The following is a 19,873-nucleotide window of genomic DNA, read 5'->3' as shown; positions in this document are numbered from 1 at the left end:
CATCATTTCCTTGTCACTGTTCCTTCCTTTTTAGTGCAGGAGCCTGTTTGTTTACTGGGATTCATGTCACTGTAAGGAAATTTCAGCCCACCCACTATTTTTGACTGTATATGGTTTGAAGTTAATAGGTTGACTTTCAGCTGGAGAGTGTACATTTTTTAGTCCCCTGGTGATTAGACTGCTAATTTCAGTAACCTGTTGACATCCTGCAGTCATCTGTCAGGCTTTAATTGAGCCACTGTGCTTTCAGGCAGCGAGGCAGATATATTCAGGAGGTGGATTTGGATGTGGAGTTTAGATTTTACAAAAAAGAAAGGTTGTTTGTTTTTTTTTTTCCTGGTTCATTTTACATCTTCTGGAGCTGTGTTCATTCTCTGTGTTCTTGACTAGAATATGTAATGAGTCAGAAATTACTTTCTTTACTTCTTCAAGCCCTTGGGAATAAGTTTTATTAAGCCTTGCTGACTGAAGTGTATCTAATGCATTTTCTTGTTTATTTAATATTTTTACTAGCATCAGCAAAGGTATGTGTGATTTGGTTGAGCCCAAAAAACTGAATTGCCTTTATCTGTAGGAATGTTGCTCAGATCAGACATGTTGGTCAGTGCCTTGTGGGAAACCTGCTCTGTCCTTATTTCAGTCAGCAAATACTTGTCAGTCCAGTAACTTTCTCAAATATTGAATTCACATTTGTTCTCAAATGTACTTAAATAATTGTAACTGGGGAAAACACTGCAGCATGAGTAGCTCTTAACAGATGGAGTCTGGGCAAGTTGTACTGCCAATTGGTATGAGTGAGGAGAAGCTAAAGCAAGTGTTGTCTGTTTCAATGACTAGCAGCCCAAGTTATTGACAGTCACAGTTTCTCCAGCTCAAGCTGGATTCTTCTTGAGATGCGGAAGAATTTTAAGGAAAAGACATCCCTTTATTTATCTTGAGGTTGGTAAAGAACTACTTTAACACAGTATAGATGAGAAGTTAATCTCTGCAGGTTTTATACTTACTGTGATTATATTGATGCTACCATCTTTGAGCATGAATCAAATCAAGTGCTAGTATTGGGTTAAAACAAAAGCATTTTCCATTCTTTCTCGCACAGAAGTAGATTTAAGTTAGCTGTTGTGTTGAGCCAGAGATTCTGTTGACATTTGGAATAGTACTGGGAGATTCATTATTTGAAATTTATAAGGGAGCAAGCAGTAAGATTTATCTCTGTGGTGAATATTGGTCCTCTGTGGATTAACACTTAGAGGTGAAGCACTGTACCATGACTGATGCAGAAATCACAGGGAGGGGACAAAAAATCCCAGCTGAGGAAAACTCATAATGACTAGAACATGAAGTACCTGACTCCAGTAGAAAGAACTTGTGCAAGGCTTTTGGAAGTCATCTGAGAAAGCTTGATTGTGGATCAGTTTAGATGTTGAAGTTCCCCGACAACTTCATTGTAAGCTAGGTGGGTAAGTTGATATTTGATGGAAAGGTATGAGAGATGTACTTGGAAATACTCAGAAAGTATAGGAAAGTAATTTCATTTTAAACTTAGCTCTGGGTAACTTTACAGAACCATGACATGAGGAAATAGTAACTGTTAACATACACAACTAAACTCAGTCTAATATGTAATCTTTTCATATATAAAGTTCAAATTATGTTATCTTTTGAAGGTGAGACCTTAGTAGTTATATGTATGTAAATACCTGTTTTATTATATCAGGAAACAATCACAATTAAAAGCAATAAAATTAATGTATTGAACATTTCTTACGATATATTAAGATGCTCCCTATCATCATAATTTTGTGTATTCCTCTGTGTAAATTAAAAATTGAAATGAAGTACCAACCAAAAGAGAAGTGAGGAGGTTGAGGGTGTTGTGCATATTTGTAACTCCCATTTTATGGACTTGGACATCTTTCTAGTGTACAAGGGAATACTCGATTCTCATTCTCTGAAGTGTCCTTTCTTTTCCTTTCTTTTGTAATGAGCCTTTGTGTACACAAGTAAATTTTACAACTCTGTAATTCTGTTGTGTCTGAAGTTGGCAGTTTGCATGGAAGTTCACAGTTATGCAGTCACAGGTGTCCAGCTGATTTCAATAGAAGGTAAATGTTTGCATTCTTCTGAGGATTTGGGCCCAAGACATGTTGAAAACCCACTGCAGTTATTTCTAAAATTAATGTGTAATAAATTATTTTCCTATTTCCAGAAATACTCTGTGGATGTCAGGTTTCTAGAAAAAGATTTCTCAGTTTTACAGAGTGAGATCTCACTTTCCTGTGAATCATCTTTTCTATATATGTATGTCAGAAGAAATAGTAAATCGGAAAAGTTGTGACCCTTGGGCAACCTAAGTTGCCCAAAATTTATGCAAAATATTTGTATATTTATTTGTTAGCTAAATGATGCGAAGGGAATACTTAGTATTCATGCAGTTGTATCTGCTGGTTCTACAAAGAGTCTGGGCACAGACTCTTGCTTCAAAAAACCCCAGAAAACAGGAAAAGAACAATCCTTCAGAAGTAATTCTGTGAGCAGAAGTGAGCAAAAAAAAGTGATTTTGTGCTTGACTGGAGTCCCTGAGTTAAAGATTTTGTTGCAATTCCAGCACCCTGTGTGGGCAGATGTCTTCTCCCACCCCTGTGGCTGGTTCCCAGGGTGTTCCCTTGGGATTAGGGAGTAAAGGAGGGGGTTGCTATTGTAGGCTGTGTGGGTTTAGGAGTGTCTTCTGCCACTCACCTACCTTTGCAGAGTGTGCAAAAAGTGAATTGCCTTTGAAACATCTTCCACTGGGTCACATCTGATTCAAGTCAGGTGAAGGGTAGAAGGTATGAGGACACCTGGATGCAGACACACATGCAGCAGTTGATGCTTCTTTCCAATCTGTGTCACCTTCCTGACAGCAAGTCATATATATTTATGTTTAACAGATTTTGTTGGTGGTGATAATGCTTAGTCAAAATTATTTGTTTAATTATAAACCCACATCTCTCTGAGAGCAGCTGTAAGTCTAGAGGATGAAACCCAAATATTCCTGAATACCACCTCTGTTACAGGCCTTGGTAAGGACTACATTCTGCCCTTCTGGTTTGTTTGCCTTTTATGGGCTGTGTACACAATGGCTATTGTAAACACCAGCCTTCCATTTGTTGCTGGATATAAAATTTTTAATTTATATGCCATCGTTATTTGAAAAATAACAATAAAATAATCCCCAAATACCTTATTGTATGAAAGAGTCCTTTCCATTTCAGCAGCTAGATAAGCAGCCCATTTCCTCTGAATGAATATTGTTAAAGTCGTTTACAGTAGTTACCATATCCGGACTGAATTCGGGTTTTCCAGGTGTGTGTTTTTTACTGTACAGATGGTTTTTGAATGCACTTTGAGATAAACTGAGAATGTTCAAACAATCAGTTGCATATTACATTTTTATGATAAAGAGAGAAAAATTTGGGTGGAAGGAAATATTAATATAGAGTAGAAAGTTGGCAGTGTATGGATAAGAAAGAAAAGGCATCAATTGTGCATGAGTTCAGGCAGAGCTGTTGGGGGAAATGCATTTGGAATTCTTGCATGTATTGCATTTGAATGCTCATTTTCCACTAATGTTTGACATTAGTTTCAGAAATCAGTTTTATTTACTAAGACATGATTAGAAAATTTCAAAACGAGAAACTTAACTTTTTAATTTTTTAAATTTTTTTTTTGTGATTAGCAATGTTGTGAAACCAAGCTAATAGGAATATTTTGTGGTAAATTCTGAATAAATGCAGACTAGCAATCTAAAAGTAGGTGTTAATGAGGGCAGGAGTTGCCACAGTTTTCTAAGGATTTGAGATCAGAAAAAAACCCAGTGTTCAGACTGTGGAAGGGGAAATGTTGCACTTCTCGTGTTTTTTAATAGGTAGGGAGTGCACTGGGTTATAATGCAAGTAATCGAGCTTTGACCTGGGACTAGGCCCAATTACCAAAAATGGTTTAAAAGTACTGTTTTCATACAGAAGAGTATTCAAAAATTCACAGAATTTGGAGGAAGTTTTGACCATCTTTCACACTGTTTTTAAGCTGTCACTACTTTAATATGTTGCTCAGTTCTAGAAGAAGAGGTGTCATGACCAGGTATTTGAACTGAGGGCTCTTGCTGAGCAAGGAAAGATGATAAAATAATTGTCAAAATGGTTTTTGTCAAATTGTGTGGAACACAAATTATCCATAACAGAAATATACATTTGTTTGCTTACATTTTACTGTAAGTTTCTTCTTAACTTGCTCCTTTGTGGTCTACGGAACAAGAAATTTGTAAAAATGTGAGCTATGAATTAACATACCTGCAAGTACATTTTTCATAGACCAAACCTTCTATAAACTAATTTCCAAAGAGTGATGGATTTCTAGCATTCATTTTGCTTATGACTTAATTTTGATTTATATTTGCAAAATATCTTATTCCCAGGAATCTATTTTTATTAGAGTGCAATTTCCATTTGAGTGTTTTTATGAAGTATCCAGATTGATAATTTTTAAAAATTACAAGCAATAACTAAAATTTTTGAATGTTACCTTCTTCTGAAGTGGGGTTGATTTATTGAGGTAATTAAATTACTCTCTCCTTAAAACTGCTGCTATTTTTTAGAAATTAAAGAATTTATGTTCTGCACTCTTCTGAAAATGTATTATCCCATTACTTATCTCAGACTTGTTTGTGTGTGCTATGTCTTGCCATGACTTTTCCTTTTAAGTTTCTAGTAAACAAGACTTTTGAGATAAAACTTGGGTAAAACCATTCAAAGAATTTTCAGAACTCAGTGGCTATTTTATGTGTTCAGGATCACAACTTGCAAAACATTTCTTCTCCAGTATATCAGATTCATATAAGACCATCTTTCCTGTCTGTATTTAGGAGAAAAAGCTTACAAAATTTTGAAAATATGTCTAGAACTTGAAGATGAATAACAGTTTGTATTGAGACTAATTGTTATTTTTGGTTAGTTTATAGTTTGAAACTGAATCAATCTTTTACAGAAACATTGTTAATTTCACTTGTGGCCTCCTCTTCTGATCTAAAGTTGATAAATAAAACCAAACAATTATATCTTCTTACAAAATTATTCAGAGATAATTGCAAATATGTGCATGTAGGAGTTCATAGGTTTGAGGTCTCCTATTTCTGATTTGTCATTGACAGGAATACTGAAACAAGTGAGGTGCTCAGTAGTCCAAAAGTCAGTTCAGGTATGCCATTAGTGAATCTCTTCACTTTATTCTTCAGGAATTCTAAAGGGACAATTTGAAGCAATATGCCCTGAAAGAGTGGTTTGGAAACATTTTATGTATAGGTAACATAAGCATTAAGGATGCAAAAAACCAGAACCAAGATACTTACTAAACAATAAGTGTAAGTTTCTCTTTGGTTTCATAAATAATTAAATCCCTTCTCTGGGTTCCAGAATCATTCTTTACTGCAGCCTTGGTGATACAAAGAAGGTGTGGATCAAAGCAAAAAAGAATGTCTTGACACCTGCATGTGTGCTCACAGAAAAATGTGGTTTATGTAGGAACTTCCTGCTTACAGAAAATGTTTATTGTAGGTTGCTTACAGGTGTTTGGAAATGTATTTGTCTTCTTCAAAATGAAGATTCTCTTGAAAGTTTGGTTTATGTTAATGAGAATGGTTTGCAATAGCAACAGGTTTTAGTGATTCAGCTGCACTGAAGAGAAAATTATTAAAATTGCCATGAGGTGAAGTGCGGTCAAAATAAAAATATCTTAATCAGCATTATTTTACAGTGATCACTCAATCAGGAAGAAAGTGAAGATGATTGTAGTTGAGAAATAGAGTGCCGGATCTGGTGCACAGCTAGGTACTTTAGCTTTATGATGTGGTCTTTATTCTCAAGTGGGCCAAATCAAGTTTATTACAGGCAATTTACATCTTAATGGTACTGAACTTTCAAATTACTTTTTTTATTTTTTATTTTAGGTGCATTAATTTTAAGGTAACTCTGGGAGAGTGCTGAAGTTCTAGGATCTTTGGAGACTTTTAAAGAGTGTGGTTTCTTTAATAAAGGGCTGCTGTTGATGTCATAACTCCCTGAAATGGCACAAAACTAAGAACCGTTCTTGAAGCATGACTTTATTTTGAGTTACAGTAGTTTTATCCTTGTGTCAGTGCAAAAGAACTAGACAATAATGTACCTGTTCAATTGGATTACCCATCTTGAAATACAAGGAGCAAGCAAATGAGTAGTTTGCAGTCCTTACAGTACAAATAGTACAGCGTGACAGCATTTAAAAGGTTTGAGTGGAAGAGGAGCTTAAACTGTCCAGGTGGAACAATTTCTGTGGAGACAGGGAAGCTGTTTCTTCTTCTTTTGTGACTAGGAACTGGGAATTTCACTAAAAAGCAGTTGTGGAGATGAATCTTATTTCTATCTAGGCAAAATTCCTTCTCACAACACCAAGTTCCTGCTCAATACAGTTTTTAGTATTTCCGTTTGACATACATTAAATTGAAGTTGGTTTTGCTTTTCTGAATTTTAACTTTATTTTAATATTTGAAATGCTGTTTAATGTCACTAATTCAGAACTTCATATGATATTGTCTATAAGGGCCGAAATAGGAGTGTAATTATATGTATTTGTACAAGTTCTCTGGCTCTGCTTGGGGCTTTTGAGCTGTGTTGCAATGCAAATACAAACAAGTGTCAATGAAACCTGCAGTAGCTGAAGTGCTTTATGGGCAGGTTTATGCCATGCTCTTAAAGAGGAAACAAGGTATGTTGGTACATGTTCATGTTCATACAATGGGCACCTGCCAGAGACATCCTAAAGAGGAATTTACCAGCTGTTTTGGGTTTGGCTGCATTACTGTCCTTCTTCTAAGGCCCTTGCAGCTCAGTGGGAAGTGTCTGCAGGGAATTTGAGAGGAAAAGCACTGTAGTGGAGGAGTGAGAGACAGGACTCAGATGATTTGTGTGCTGCGTGAGACTTGACAGGTATGCATTTTGACAAGTCCTAAGTGTAAGTGTTGGCTGAGAATATATGGCTACACAAATGAGTCATTTTAGAGAAGGGAAGTTTGTGGAGAGTCTTCTCACTCACCTTCTCACAAGGATTAGAGCATATCATTTAACTAATTAAAAATGATTAAAAGTGCTTTAAGTTTTACAGAGCTTTTACAGCCTTTTTTTTTCTCCTCAGAAGCAAAAATTTGTAATGTTAGTTGTTCATGTGAGATGTAATGAGACTCTCAGTATCAGCAAAAAAAAAATCAAATGTCTGACCTCAGTATATTTGCTTTATATAACTATTTTCTTTTAATTAAAATTCTGAGGTGAAAGGGAGGTAAAAGAAGGGAGTGTAAGGCAGTATCCCTTAAAATGCTTCTTTCTGTAGCATCAGAAATGGAGACTTCTGCAGTGCTGTAAAATACCTGGGAAGCTGAGCAGGGGATTCAGTGGACTAAAGTTCTTGGCTTTCTTCTGGTAAAACATTTCTATGTTAGTACAGTATGCACCAGAATTTCTAGAGGGTTCATTTCTATATTTTAATTGAGAGAATTATTTGAATTATAAATCACATACATATTGAACAGTTCTTTCATGAGGGGTGCAAAAACATAAATGCAGAATAAAGGAAACAATGAAACTACTGATAGCTCCACACTGCTTTGAGAGAGTACATATTTCAGGTCTTAGTTGTGGTTATAACAGTAGCTGGTCCTCAGAGTAAAGAGCTGTTACTCTTCACATTCTTCCTCCCCTTTTATTTTCTTTTATTCCCCCTCCCTCACTGAAGTGTGGCTGCATGCTCTGCTTATTGCACAATGTTTGATTTTTTTCTCTGATATTCATCAACACACAGTGTTCCACAAACAACTCTTTTTCCAGAGTCTAGTCAGACTAGAAGGTGTTATACCTGCTTTACATAATAAAAAGTAATGCTTTGAAGAACTAAGAATTCTTCTTAAAGTATTCATTTTTGATGCCTGATTTATTTTGGTTTTTCAGATCATTTAGTAATTCAAAAGACAGTTCTTATTATTGATTTAATTTACAGCTGAAATGTCCAGCATTTTTTGGCAGTCAAATACCATACTGAGTATAGTATTATGACATACTAACGCAGTATACTGAATTATTTGCACTGGGGAATGTGAAGTTTAAGCTTGACTGTTGGAAGTGTGATTTTAATTGACTTGTTTCCAGCTCTGGGACAGCAGCATGAGGGACAGAGTCAAGGCAGTGTTCTGCTTTATAAAGTGTAAGGCCACCTTCTTTCCTCTTCTTTGTTTTAGCCTTTCAGGGTTTTTAAGTATCACAACGCTTTCTTCCTGGCTGTTCTTGATTTGCTCCCAGGGCATTTCCACCCTCCTTAATAGGTGGAACAGAACTCTTGTAGCACAACCAGTTTAAGTCTTGCTGTAGAATTCCAATGCACAGCAGGATGAAGCAAAGTTCAGTATTTCACTTTGCTGCTTGTATAATAATATTTTAACATGGGGTGGTTTACTGAAATTCTTGGGATGAGAAAGAATGGTAATATAAAAAAATAATGGCTGTATCTTGATGTGGTATGAAAGTGTTGTCCAGATCTGCAGTGGGTGTTTCTTGAACACAGGGATTATTTTTCATCTGAGTCTGGGGAAGAAAAAAACCAGAACTACTCTGGTATGTTTGCAAAAGGTATTTTATTTTTCTCCCTGATTTTAAAGTTCCTGTTGAAGAATATTTTGTGGTAGCTGCAGCCAAAGATGTCTGGATGGTCTCTATTTAACCTTGATGCAAACATGGTAGGATCCAGAATATTGTGTCTGTCTATACCATAGTACAGGAATTTGTGGGCATGCTTCTCTTTCCTGGAAAACGCCAAATTCTTAACTTGTACTTAGAGATGCTGGCACTTAACTGTTCATCAGGGAAAACATGTTAAAAATGTTCTGAGGGAGTGAAAACTGAATCCCAACTGTTAAAACTGAGAAGGGTATTTGTGGCTTTTATTTTTTACATTGTCTTGACTAATGTTCTGTGGTTCAGCTGCTATCTCTGTTGACTACAGTGTTTCACCCTGATTTCCTCTGGAGAGTTGGCAGAAACTGCAAGAAAGCTCTCTTGGCTGTTCTGCCAACCTTAGGTGGGTGGAGAGATTTCTTTTCCATCTCCTCAAATTATGCTTTAAGCAGCTCTGCCTTGCTGATTGTCAGTTACTTCCCCTTTGTTTCAAGAAATATTGTTTATTTTGGGAGTGGTTTTCTTTCACACCTCCTTTCTGGAGTTTTTTGAAAGTTTCAGTTATGGTCTGTCTTAACTCAAAAATGCTATTTACATGTTTCATACTCACAGCTGATAGAAGCCAGTGGAAAATAAATACTCTAGGTTTGGATCAAGCCTGTAATGTAGAAACACTTGTTAAATTCCTTTCAGGAATTTAGCTGAAATTTCAAAACCGCAGAACTCTTTTCAAAAACAGAGATGTCAATATATTATTCTGCTCTGGGTTTGTGGTGGGATTTTTTGTTGGGGTGGTTGAATTTTGGGATTTTTTTCCCCCAAAGACTGAAGTAGGAAGAATTCGAGAGCCTTCTGGAATTCAGTTTAATGACAATCTCTTAGATTATGTGCTTTTTTTCTCCTTTGCATGGGGAAGCTCTGTATGTATTTTAATAAATACTTTTAGCTAGCAAAGCAAAGGAGGTTTTGTCTTCAAATGGCAAGTGACTAGTTTCCCATGTTTTCTTTCCCAATCTATTTCCTTCAGAATGAACTTTCACCATTGTTGACAATTCTGGTGGGTACAGTCCTTAATTTCTGTACCTCTGGCTTGACATGTCATTTTACATTGAACAGTGCAGTGGGCAGAAGGCTGGGTTTGCTGAAGGATGCCTGGATCACTAAGGAAGTATGTTTTGTAATTTGGGAAGTAAGATATGGTTATCTTACTGCAGCCTATCAGTCGAAGGTACAGTCTTCAGTCTTAGCAGAGTTAGCCAGCTTGTTTATCCAAAATGAAATACAGCATCAGCAAGACACCGAGAGGAATTCCTTAACACTGCCCTGTTATGTTTTGTTTTCTATCTAAATCAGTTGTGGGGACACATTCCCAATTTCTGCTCCAGATCTGCTGCATTTTATTTAACAATCAACATGATCTTCATCTCACTTGGGTTCAATTTCAACCCATGCCTGCAGCACCCCTGGTTCCCTTCAGTGCTGTGCTGGGGAGGGAAAGGGGCATTGGGAGGTGAGGGAGAAGCAGGAACCTGCCAGCAGGTTAGCCTGGGAAAATCTGAATTCCAGGGCTAGCCCTGCCCAAGCTCTGCAGACAGAAACTTAGAGCTGGAAGGAGAGTGGAACAAGGCAGGGCATGAGACTAACTTTACTAATAAAGCATCCAATACAGCTGTTTTACTATTTTGATGTTATTTGGTATAATCTAATACTAAACTGCATTGGGCTGGCAACTGTGTCACTGTCAACTGTGTCAGCTCCAAGATAACCCCTTAGAATTAAATAGGCTGTAAGTAATGCTAATAACTGCTTCCCCACTGTAAATATGATAAACAGACTGTTGAAGCTCAATGTCACTACTGCAGATCCCATTGTTTTGCCTCTCTTATGCTGGATGGTTGTTGTAATTATAATAAAATCCTGCCTTTCCAGGGCCAGGGGGTAGAACATATGTTCTTCTGCATGCCTGGCTTGGCAACTAGACTCCTCCTGAGTGTTTTTTCTATGTGTTTAACATGTTACTTTTGATGGAGTTCTGGTTAAATTTCAACCAGAAAAAAATCTAAATTTGTAACACTTGCAGTATTCTCCTTTTATTCAGGATTTAAATTTTACTGAATTTTATTTGAATTTTATTTTTTGTAGGCATTATAAGCATAAATGGAATGAAGGCCAGGGAAAAGACCCACAGACACTTAAATCAATTGAAAGAATAGTCAGGACAGGTTCACCTTGTTTGGAAGCTCATCAGTACATTGGTCACCCTGAGGGTGAATTGGGAGATTGTTTTTCCTTGCCATGCGTAATTGATTGAATAAGTGTGAGGAATCTTGCCAAGAGGGTGGTGGCGCAGTTTTCCCAGGCATGGTGAGATCGGAAGTACTGGCCAGGTGGAGTGGCCAAGTATTTCCACAGAACAGATTTTATAGGTCAAGCCTTATCTCTCCATCTCCTCCATGGAGATTGATAACATGGAATATTTTTCAGAGGAGCCGTCTCCGTGAACATTGTGCATGACATTGTGTATGTATGCAGCCATAGAGAACATACTGGAAAGTTTTATATAATGAACTTCCAGTTCTTGCTGAGTTGAAAATCAGCAGGCAGAGGCAGTGGTCAGGCTGCCCACACTTACCCTCATTTGGAGGAGGAAGAGTTCTCTTCAGCACAGCAAACTGCTGCTCCCTAATCCGTATCACACATGGCTAGCAACTTTGAAAAGGGATGTATGTGTGTGGAAAAAATCAGCTATGCCCCAGTGTATTTCTGTAGGCTGAATGAAGCACCAAAGGAAATGCCCATACTGCCTCTTGCTCTCAAAAATCTGCCAAGAAAGTGTGTCACTCTCATATCAACCATGAAGGAAACCACAGCTCCTGCAGAAAAAGAGGGTGTTGTTTTGTGTTAACTTAGTGCTGATTCTGTTTAGGGAGATAGGGATGTAAATGAGGGCTATGTTCCTGTAAATCTCCTTTTCAGGGACCCCTTGGAGCACACTATTTTGAAAAGCATTCCCTGGCCTGATGGTTTGCTCTCTCCATAAGGCACGTAGGACACTGCCAAACTGGTTGCAAAAGGTCTGCCTGTTAACCTCCTAGTCTGGAAAGCTCCATGGCTGGAGCGCTGTCTGAAGAGAGGCCTTCCAAGACCCCAGGCCACGCCAAGTTTTCTATACTTAACATTGCTGTTGCCACAAGAGCAGCAGATGTTTGCACAGTAGACAAACAACATTGATGATAAAGCAAATAGACCTTTTTTGGAACAAGCTATTTGGAGCACATTCCTAGAGCAATTCTTTTTTTTTTTTTCCTTTTCCTTTTTTTTTCTTTTTTCTTTCTTTATTTTTTTTCTCCTCCTGTGTCTCTGTCTTCCAAAAGCCGCTTGGCTCTACATTGACATCTCTGCTAGAGGTGATAAAAAAGTTAGAGAGGAGGGAGGTTTTACAAACTTTTCCACTAATGCTGATACTATAAATCATTTAACCTACTCCAAACCTATTTTTGTCATCTTTATTTTACTGAAGTAGTTATAGTGATGTTTATTTTTCCAGAGTCCCTATGGGAACCCTGGAAGATTTCAGAATGTAATAATTAAAGAATGACAGGCCTTTCATTGCAATATAAAGTGAAGAAGAGCTTTGTGGTTTAAACAGCTATGCTGTTGCTTGTTAGCAAGATATTTTGCCTTGTACTCTAGCCAGGCATATAGTGGTCAGAAAATGCTGAAGTTGAGAACTACATGTTTGTTTTCAATCAGTTGTTTTTCAAGTTAAAAGGCTCTAATGGCTTGTTTTAATTTGTTCAGTAGTATTTGTCAGTAGTATTAATATTTGTATTCAGTCTCTTAGTGTAGTACAGCTCAGGCTGTCCAAGTAAAGCAGTACATTTCCTTATTACCTTTTCTACTGCAAGACCTTTCTTTCAAGGAATAAAATATTATTGAAAGTTTGGGGAATCTCTGTGAACTTGAATAATATACTTCGGTTTAAACTGCATTTTAGCAACACTTAAAATGTAACATAAAATCTGTATTTTAATTTTGTAATTCAGTATTTATAATAAAGTTATTATAAATGGAAAGGAACAGTAGCACTACAGTGAAAAATCTCAGTGTTATATGGCTGCATCTTTACTATTTGGACCTAACACTATGTGTTATTTTTAATTATATGCTGATGTTCCTGTAGTTGAACATATGGAATTCCTGTGAGAGAATTGATTCGTGGTATCTGAGAAATTTCAGAAAAAAAGAGGCCAGGTTTGGACTTTGGAACCACTGAGATCTTTCAAGGGTTTAATCTATTGTACCACAAATGTTAGTAGAGCTGTGCTGTAAACATAAATCCCTGCATTTTTGCATCGTTGTTCAGATGTGGTTTAGAAAGCTACTTTAAGGACTAGGATGAAAACATTTTCTGGGGGTTTTTAGGTATCAAAACTACAGGTAGCTTATGTCTTGACTCAGTTTCTAAGATTGGTTTGCTGAATAGAAGGCATTAGGCTTTTGAGCAAGGATGCTGTAGTGCCTGATTAATACTAAAGTTCTAAATCGAATTATATGGTTTTAGCAGAATTATTTAATAACATCAGAAAGAGAAAGTACTGAATTTTAGGAGAACCCAAATTTGGTTTCTTACATGTGTCTAGGTCTGTTTTACTTGGTTCTTACTCAGGGTCATTTGCTTTTTGGAGCTTTTGGACACAGTTCCCCATTTCTGTTTAGAAATGTTATTCTGAACAAATTATTCTGCAATAGGGTGCCTATTACAAATCTTCCCCTCAAATAAAGCTGCACTGATTCCATCAGTGTCTGTAGAGAGAGAAATGGACATAGATGGGCCCCTGTACCCTGAAAGTTGATAAGGTTTTTATGGGCCTCCTTGTAAAATGGTGACTTTACAATGTGCTTTTTTGGGGTTTTTGTGATTCAGGAATGTGATGTCAGTGCCTAGTTACAAAAATACTGTCCCCTTTTCATAGATGTGAAACTTGGTGAAGTTTCTCAAGTTGCTTGTTTGAGATCATTGAGCTAGACTGCCTTCAAGCCAGAAATTGAATATATGTTTCTGAGATCCATCTGAATCCTGATTATACAACCTTCTTGTATGAACCATATCTACTGAAGTATCTGTTTTAGTAATAGGATTTAATTTGTGTGGAGTATTGAACATGCCTTTAAACAATAATTTTATAAAGAACACCTTTTCCTGCTTAATTACTTTGAGGGTTTTTTTTTTGGTTTTTTTGACCAAGGATTGTGCTATGTGTGTTTTGATGTAGAGTTATAAGTAGCTTGGATATTTTGCATGCATGCAGAGAGCATGTATTAGTGAACCAGGACTGGATAATGGTAGTGCTAAATGGGGCTGAAAGAGAGGAATGGTGCTCCTGAGACTGTTTTACTGCAAACAGTGCTGGGGTTTTACCTGTTTGGAATACAATACATTATTTTGCTTACTGCTCTCAAATATATTTTAAAAAAGGGGAAAGAAAAAGGGGAAATGAAGCTTAACTTGAAAATACATTGTTTTTTCACTGAATGGGTTAATAATGAGTGCAATTGTTCTTCCTTCCAAAATCCAAGAATTGACTTATAAGTGCTCCCTGTGTTGAAGAAGTAGTTTTCAAAAACATTGCAGTATACATTATGTAGGCAAATATTGCCCTTCCACTTACCATTCATCATTATTTTATTTTTTCATTGAATACAGTATTATTTGGCTGATTGGCAAATAAATTAATATTATGCAAAGTGAACTCATTATATTGTACTTTGCTTTTGCAATCAGAGTTATATAGCACAGGTGCAGTAGACGTCTGAACTCAAAAGTCTGTGGAAAAATAGACTTTTTGACTCAATTTTTTTTTAAATTAAGAGAAGGCAAAAGCAAGCATACTTCGTAAACCTTTTTCTCACAGCAGTTTTGACTTAGTTCTTCATTATTTCTAGCTTTAAATTTAATTATATTCCTTTAGGATATACAGATATATAAGCAAAATGATCCCTTGTTTTTTAGGCCTCTGATTGCATCTCTTCTGTGTTACTGTTACCTTGTTTTTTGATGTTTGCATGGGTTTGTTTTTTGGTGGGTTTTTTTTTTAATTATTGTTTTTTCCCCTTTGTTTCAGCCAAACCTTTTACATCTAAAGTGAAACAGATGCGACTGCATAAAGAAGATTTTGAGATTCTGAAGGTGATTGGCCGAGGAGCCTTTGGGGAGGTATGTGTGAGAAGGAAGTGGAAGGGTTTGGATGATTCTCTTGCAAACCTGCAGCACTGAGGAGAGACAGTTAATAACAATACACTGATACACAGATTTTTACATTATTTGGCCATAATGGATATTATAGGCCCACATAATGTCTGATGCCAGTGCATCTTGTTTTATACTTTCTTTGACAGCTCATTTTAAATCTTGTGAATTTTAAGAGCAGGCAGTCTCACATGGATTAAGAGACCATGTTTCAACTGTCTGAGGGAAAATCATTTGCTTGCCTAATACTTTCCAATCAGGAGGTGGAGGCCAGTGTGTAATTAATGGTATAGATCATTACTAATAATTGCTAATTTTCCTAATAACTATATAGTCTGAAAGTAGTTTTCAGCAGCTTAAATAGCCAAATATTGGCACTGACATTTCAGCAACATAGAGAAATCTCTCTTTTCCTGTCATTTAGTTTCCTATTTTAATGAATATTTGAATGTTTTCCCTTATTTCTTTTAAGAACTTCAGCAGACGTTATTTTTTTTCAGTAGTCACCTTCTGCTGTCAAACCATGCAATTTTTTGCTGCTTTTGAATAAGCTGTCTCTTATTTGAAGTTGCCAGACAAGTCTGTTGATCACTAAGTCGAGGAAACTTTAAAATGTTAGCTTTCTGCCCCATTTACTTTATTTCTTCTGGAAACATGAGCTTTTTTTTTATGCAGTACACTATACGAAGAACAATCTAATGTACAACAGTGTCTTGAGTTTTTCATAGGCAAGTATACTGCAGATGTGGATAGTGTGTAAAGCTTCTTAAGGAGGTGCTTCATACTGCCTGAAAATTCACATGAACTTAAATCCAAAGAATAAGAAAAAGATTTTCTGATCAAAGTCTTCATTGCCTTTGGAAATAGAAGTTCTCTTTGATAGGAGAGGATTTCTGGAGGCTCTGGCATGTGACAGAGAAAAGTTGTTCTCAGGTTCACTTACATGTTTTCGTCTTGAGTGAAAATCAGTCTTTGTTAGTCTGTGATTACAGAAGAGCAGACTCTTGTAGGTAATACGTAAGGAAGAGGAATTTTTACTGTAGTGTGTGCCACTGCATCCTCCAATCCCTATGTGCAAATATCACCATTGGGCAGCTGTAAAAATAACAAAAAAACCTAGTATTTATTTAGATGTTTTATCACTCCTGGTTTTGCTCTGTTTGGAGTAAAGCTTCTTTATAAAGGAGACTGATGGCTGAAGTTACTCATGGTTAATTTATCTTTAGTCTAAACCTCTGCCACAGGGAATGTTGCAATCTCCATTTTGATGTAAACACTTCTGCTTGAAAGATTAGCCTTGGTCAGTGCCCTACCATAGGAGTTGCAGCTGAGTTCATGTACAGATTGCATTAAATATAAGAAAAATCGCTGATGTTGGTGCCTTCTTGTCAGAAGGGTCATACATGAAACCTGCTTTATATTGTGTTTTTAAGAGAAGTCATTTTTGTCTGCTAAATCAGCATCAAACTCCACAGCAGCTAAACCACAAAGAAACCGTAGTTCTTTCTCAGGAAGTTCTTTGTGGTGAATCATCCCATGAACAGTGAGAATGTAACTTTCCCCATCCCCTTCTGGGGACAGTCTGTGTAATTGGTTAGTTCTTCTCTTCTAGGAACAGTGTTTCTTTCTAATTCCTTATCTGAGGATGATAGCATGACTCTATTAATTGTCAAAATCATCAGTAAGGGGAAATCTGAAGTTCTTTCAGTGAAGATGTTTGGGTTTTTATATTCTTAAAGTAGGACTTAATAAATATTTGGAAATACTTAGCAGTACTTAGCTTAGCAAAGACAAGTTCTACACAGACATTTGTCTAAGAAAAAAAGTTCTGTATGAAATTGCTAATTTTCCTGTAAAATAACCAGTAAATATCTGAGCAAGATTGATAAAAGGACCACCAAATTTTACTGCTACTTAAACCACAAAAAACTGTATTAATATTAAATTGCACAATACTTGTATTTACTGAGACAGATTAAGAAATCTGAAAGAATGTATTTTCTTTCCAGCGAACTATAAATGAGACCAAGGTTGCTCTAGGTTACTGGGAGTGGTAATTTTTGTCTCCTGAATCAACATAATTCTGAAATTCTGTAGACTACAAAGTTAGTGCAGGTTTTCTTTGGCACAGTCTCAGACTTGTTCTTATTTTGATTTTACGCTACTCAATTTCTTCAATTTGCATAGTCAAGAAATATTTCCCTTTTTGTTTTTACAAGTTTAATGCAGACAAAAAGTAGTTTAAACTAGTTACTGCTTATAACTGTAAGAGTTCATTGTTCCTAGTTTTGTTTTTCCCTTCCCATTTTTTCTGCCTTCTGAGAAGGCTTCCTTTTTGTCAAATTATTCACATGCCCGTTCCCTCTGCATGCATACATTTACTTATTTACAATTACATGTAAGAGTGCTGTCTTTAGAAAACACAGATGTTTTGCTTGGGGGAGGAGCAGAATCATCATGGTAAAATTAATAATGTGGGCTTCAAGTGTTTCATTGTGTTGGCTTTGAGCAGCAAGGTTTGAAAAACTTGACTCAAAACAAAAAGGCTTTAAACTTGGGAGCTGAAAAATCCTGCTAGGAAAGGTGAAGCAACTGGGCAACAGCTCTTAGTGGTGTCCCTCAGCAGTATAAAAGTGCAGCTTAGTGAAAGTTTTGTCTAATACCAAAATTTTCGGTTGATTCTATTACAGCTTTGAAAAAAAAATTCAGTGTATGGTTATGCTAGCAGGTACTAGGTTATATTGTTGATATTTTGAAGATGATGAATTTTGTAGTTTGAGAATGAGTTAGTTACTCCTAATTTTTGTCATATAATTATGAACAGTAACATTCTTTCTTGTCTGCTTGTTCTTGCTGGGCAAGAACACTAATGCTGAATCTTCTTCTCTACTTGTATTGTTCTTCTTTTTCTTTTTATTTCAACTTTAATAGGTTCTATCCTAGATTTTTTCTGAATAAGGCAATTGCTTTTTATCAAAGGGGAAGTGTGGACAAATACCATAGAGACAAATACCCAAGCATGGGGCAGAAGGTGTCTGACAGCATGCCAAACTAGACTGCTGTTTGTGGGAAATATGGAAAATGGTTGGAAGATTGGGAAAAAACTTCATATCTGACTAAACCAAAGATGTTTACATCAGCACATACCAATATTTTTTTAGGCTGTTCACAGGAAAATAAAAAAAGCCCCAAACTTTAAAAAGTCTAAGTACCTGTAGCAAGACACTTCAGGAGCACTAGAAGAGGAATGATTATTCTTTCTTCAGGCTTGACAGCCTGACTGGGGAAGGGAAAAGATAAAAACAAACCTATGTGTGTATTTGTGCCTTTGTGTAGGTAGTAAATACTCTGTGTATGTGTAAACACTGCCTGGGTTTGTAATCATGATTCAGAATATTTTTTGTTACAATTAGAAACTACATCAATCTGCTCATTGCTGAAGTGTCAGGTTTTATTTTCACAGTCTTGGAATAAGCATTTTAGAATTTGCTTTCATAAAGCACTGAGACACCCCCAAAAACATGCTGTTGTTGCAGAAAGATGATGATGATGTCTGTGATCTTTTGTGTGTGGTGGTTATTGATATGGAATAGCATTGATGGCTTTCACAGACTAGAAGCTTCAGACTGACTGTAAACACAGCTGGTAAACATGAGTCTGTTTTTGTTCTTTAGTTACTCTTCAATGCTGTTACACATTTGAAGAAGGTACCAAGCCCTTGTTCATGCCACAGAAGGCCTTTGTTCTAAATCTTCACCAAAGGCAGTGCTGTAGCTCCTGTAGTTGTGTCCAAGTGAATGCTGAGCAGGAGACTGGAAATTTAGGCAGCTGTGCAGTCTTACTGTGTGTCTTCCAATAACCAAGTCCTTTGCAGAATTACACAGCCTTGAACTGAGCATGCTACAGGCAAGAAATTAAATCCTGAAACTGGCCTTGAAATTCATGTATTGTCTTATGCCTCTGGCTGCCTCTACTCCAATGGTTAATGGTGGGGAAAAACTTACTTTCCATGCTGGGCAGTGGGAGCTAGTCAGCTTTAGGAGCAGCAGCATTTTAATTTTTCCCTGAAAGAGTCCCAAAACCCTTATATGTCTTTGGAGCACAGCTACATTGTAGCTTCATACCACAGGCTGCATCACTGGGGATGTCCCTGCCATCCAAATTATCTAGGATGTAGTTTGAATACTGACTAGGTGCAATGCTAAGGCTTTCTCCTCCTGCCATTTCTCATTAGAAATTGATGCAGATAATGGCTTAGCAGAGCTTCTAACTGAGATTGAGCTAGTAAAACAAAAGGATAATCAAGATCCAATCCACGCTCTGGGCTATGTATCACTGCAGAGGATTCATCTTTCCCTCAAAAAAAAAATTGTGATTCTCAGTCTTGGGTTACCATGTACAGCAGAGCAAACATTCTTAATGAATTAAAATTATTATATTATGGGCTAAAGTAATAATCCCTTTTTTTATTTTTCAAAGTTCCTTGATGGATTCTAAACCTGAACTTGAGCCTCATGTGAGGTAACCTTTAAAAATTCCAGTCCATAAACAAAACAAATAAATGTAGTACCTTTCTGTCTTATCTCCTCTTTTTATCTCAGTGCTGCTTCCTCCCCCTTCAACCCCAGAAGGCAGCAGTGTCAGGAGCAGGGCCAGTAATGCACATCTGGGAAGTGACAGCTGCTTGGTCTGTGAATCTGTAGCTAGGCAAGAGCTACACTGTGAGATACACGTTGGTTTAGACATCAGAGTATTGCAATCCTTCAACCTGCGCTTTTGCCTCGTTTGTGAGGCTGTTGTAGCTGATGACTCATTTGAAGACGGTTGAAAGAGGTTTGCATGACACTTTCTTCAAAGTGTCTGATCCTGTAATTTCTTTTCTGTTATCACT

General features: G+C 36.8%; 1 protein-coding gene across 18 annotated transcripts in view; it reads left to right on the top strand.

Annotated features, from left to right (window-relative positions):
• Nucleotides 1–19,873, top strand: part of CDC42BPA (CDC42 binding protein kinase alpha) — a 181,123-nt gene that overhangs the window by 43,173 nt on the left and 118,077 nt on the right. For all 18 annotated transcript variants that reach the window (XM_086870670.1, XM_086870638.1, XM_086870611.1 and 15 more), the window contains exon 3: nucleotides 14,858–14,949. In XM_086870670.1, coding sequence (XP_086726796.1) covers nucleotides 14,858–14,949 — 92 coding nt within the window. The remainder of the gene's footprint in view (nucleotides 1–14,857; nucleotides 14,950–19,873) is intronic.

Source organism: Cyanistes caeruleus, chromosome 2 (assembly GCF_971803275.1).
Source record: "Cyanistes caeruleus chromosome 2, bCyaCae1.hap1.1, whole genome shotgun sequence".
Taxonomy (NCBI): domain Eukaryota; kingdom Metazoa; phylum Chordata; class Aves; order Passeriformes; family Paridae; genus Cyanistes; species Cyanistes caeruleus.
The sequence above is the reverse complement of the archived record's forward strand: the minus strand, read 5'-3'. Positions and strand labels throughout refer to the sequence as shown.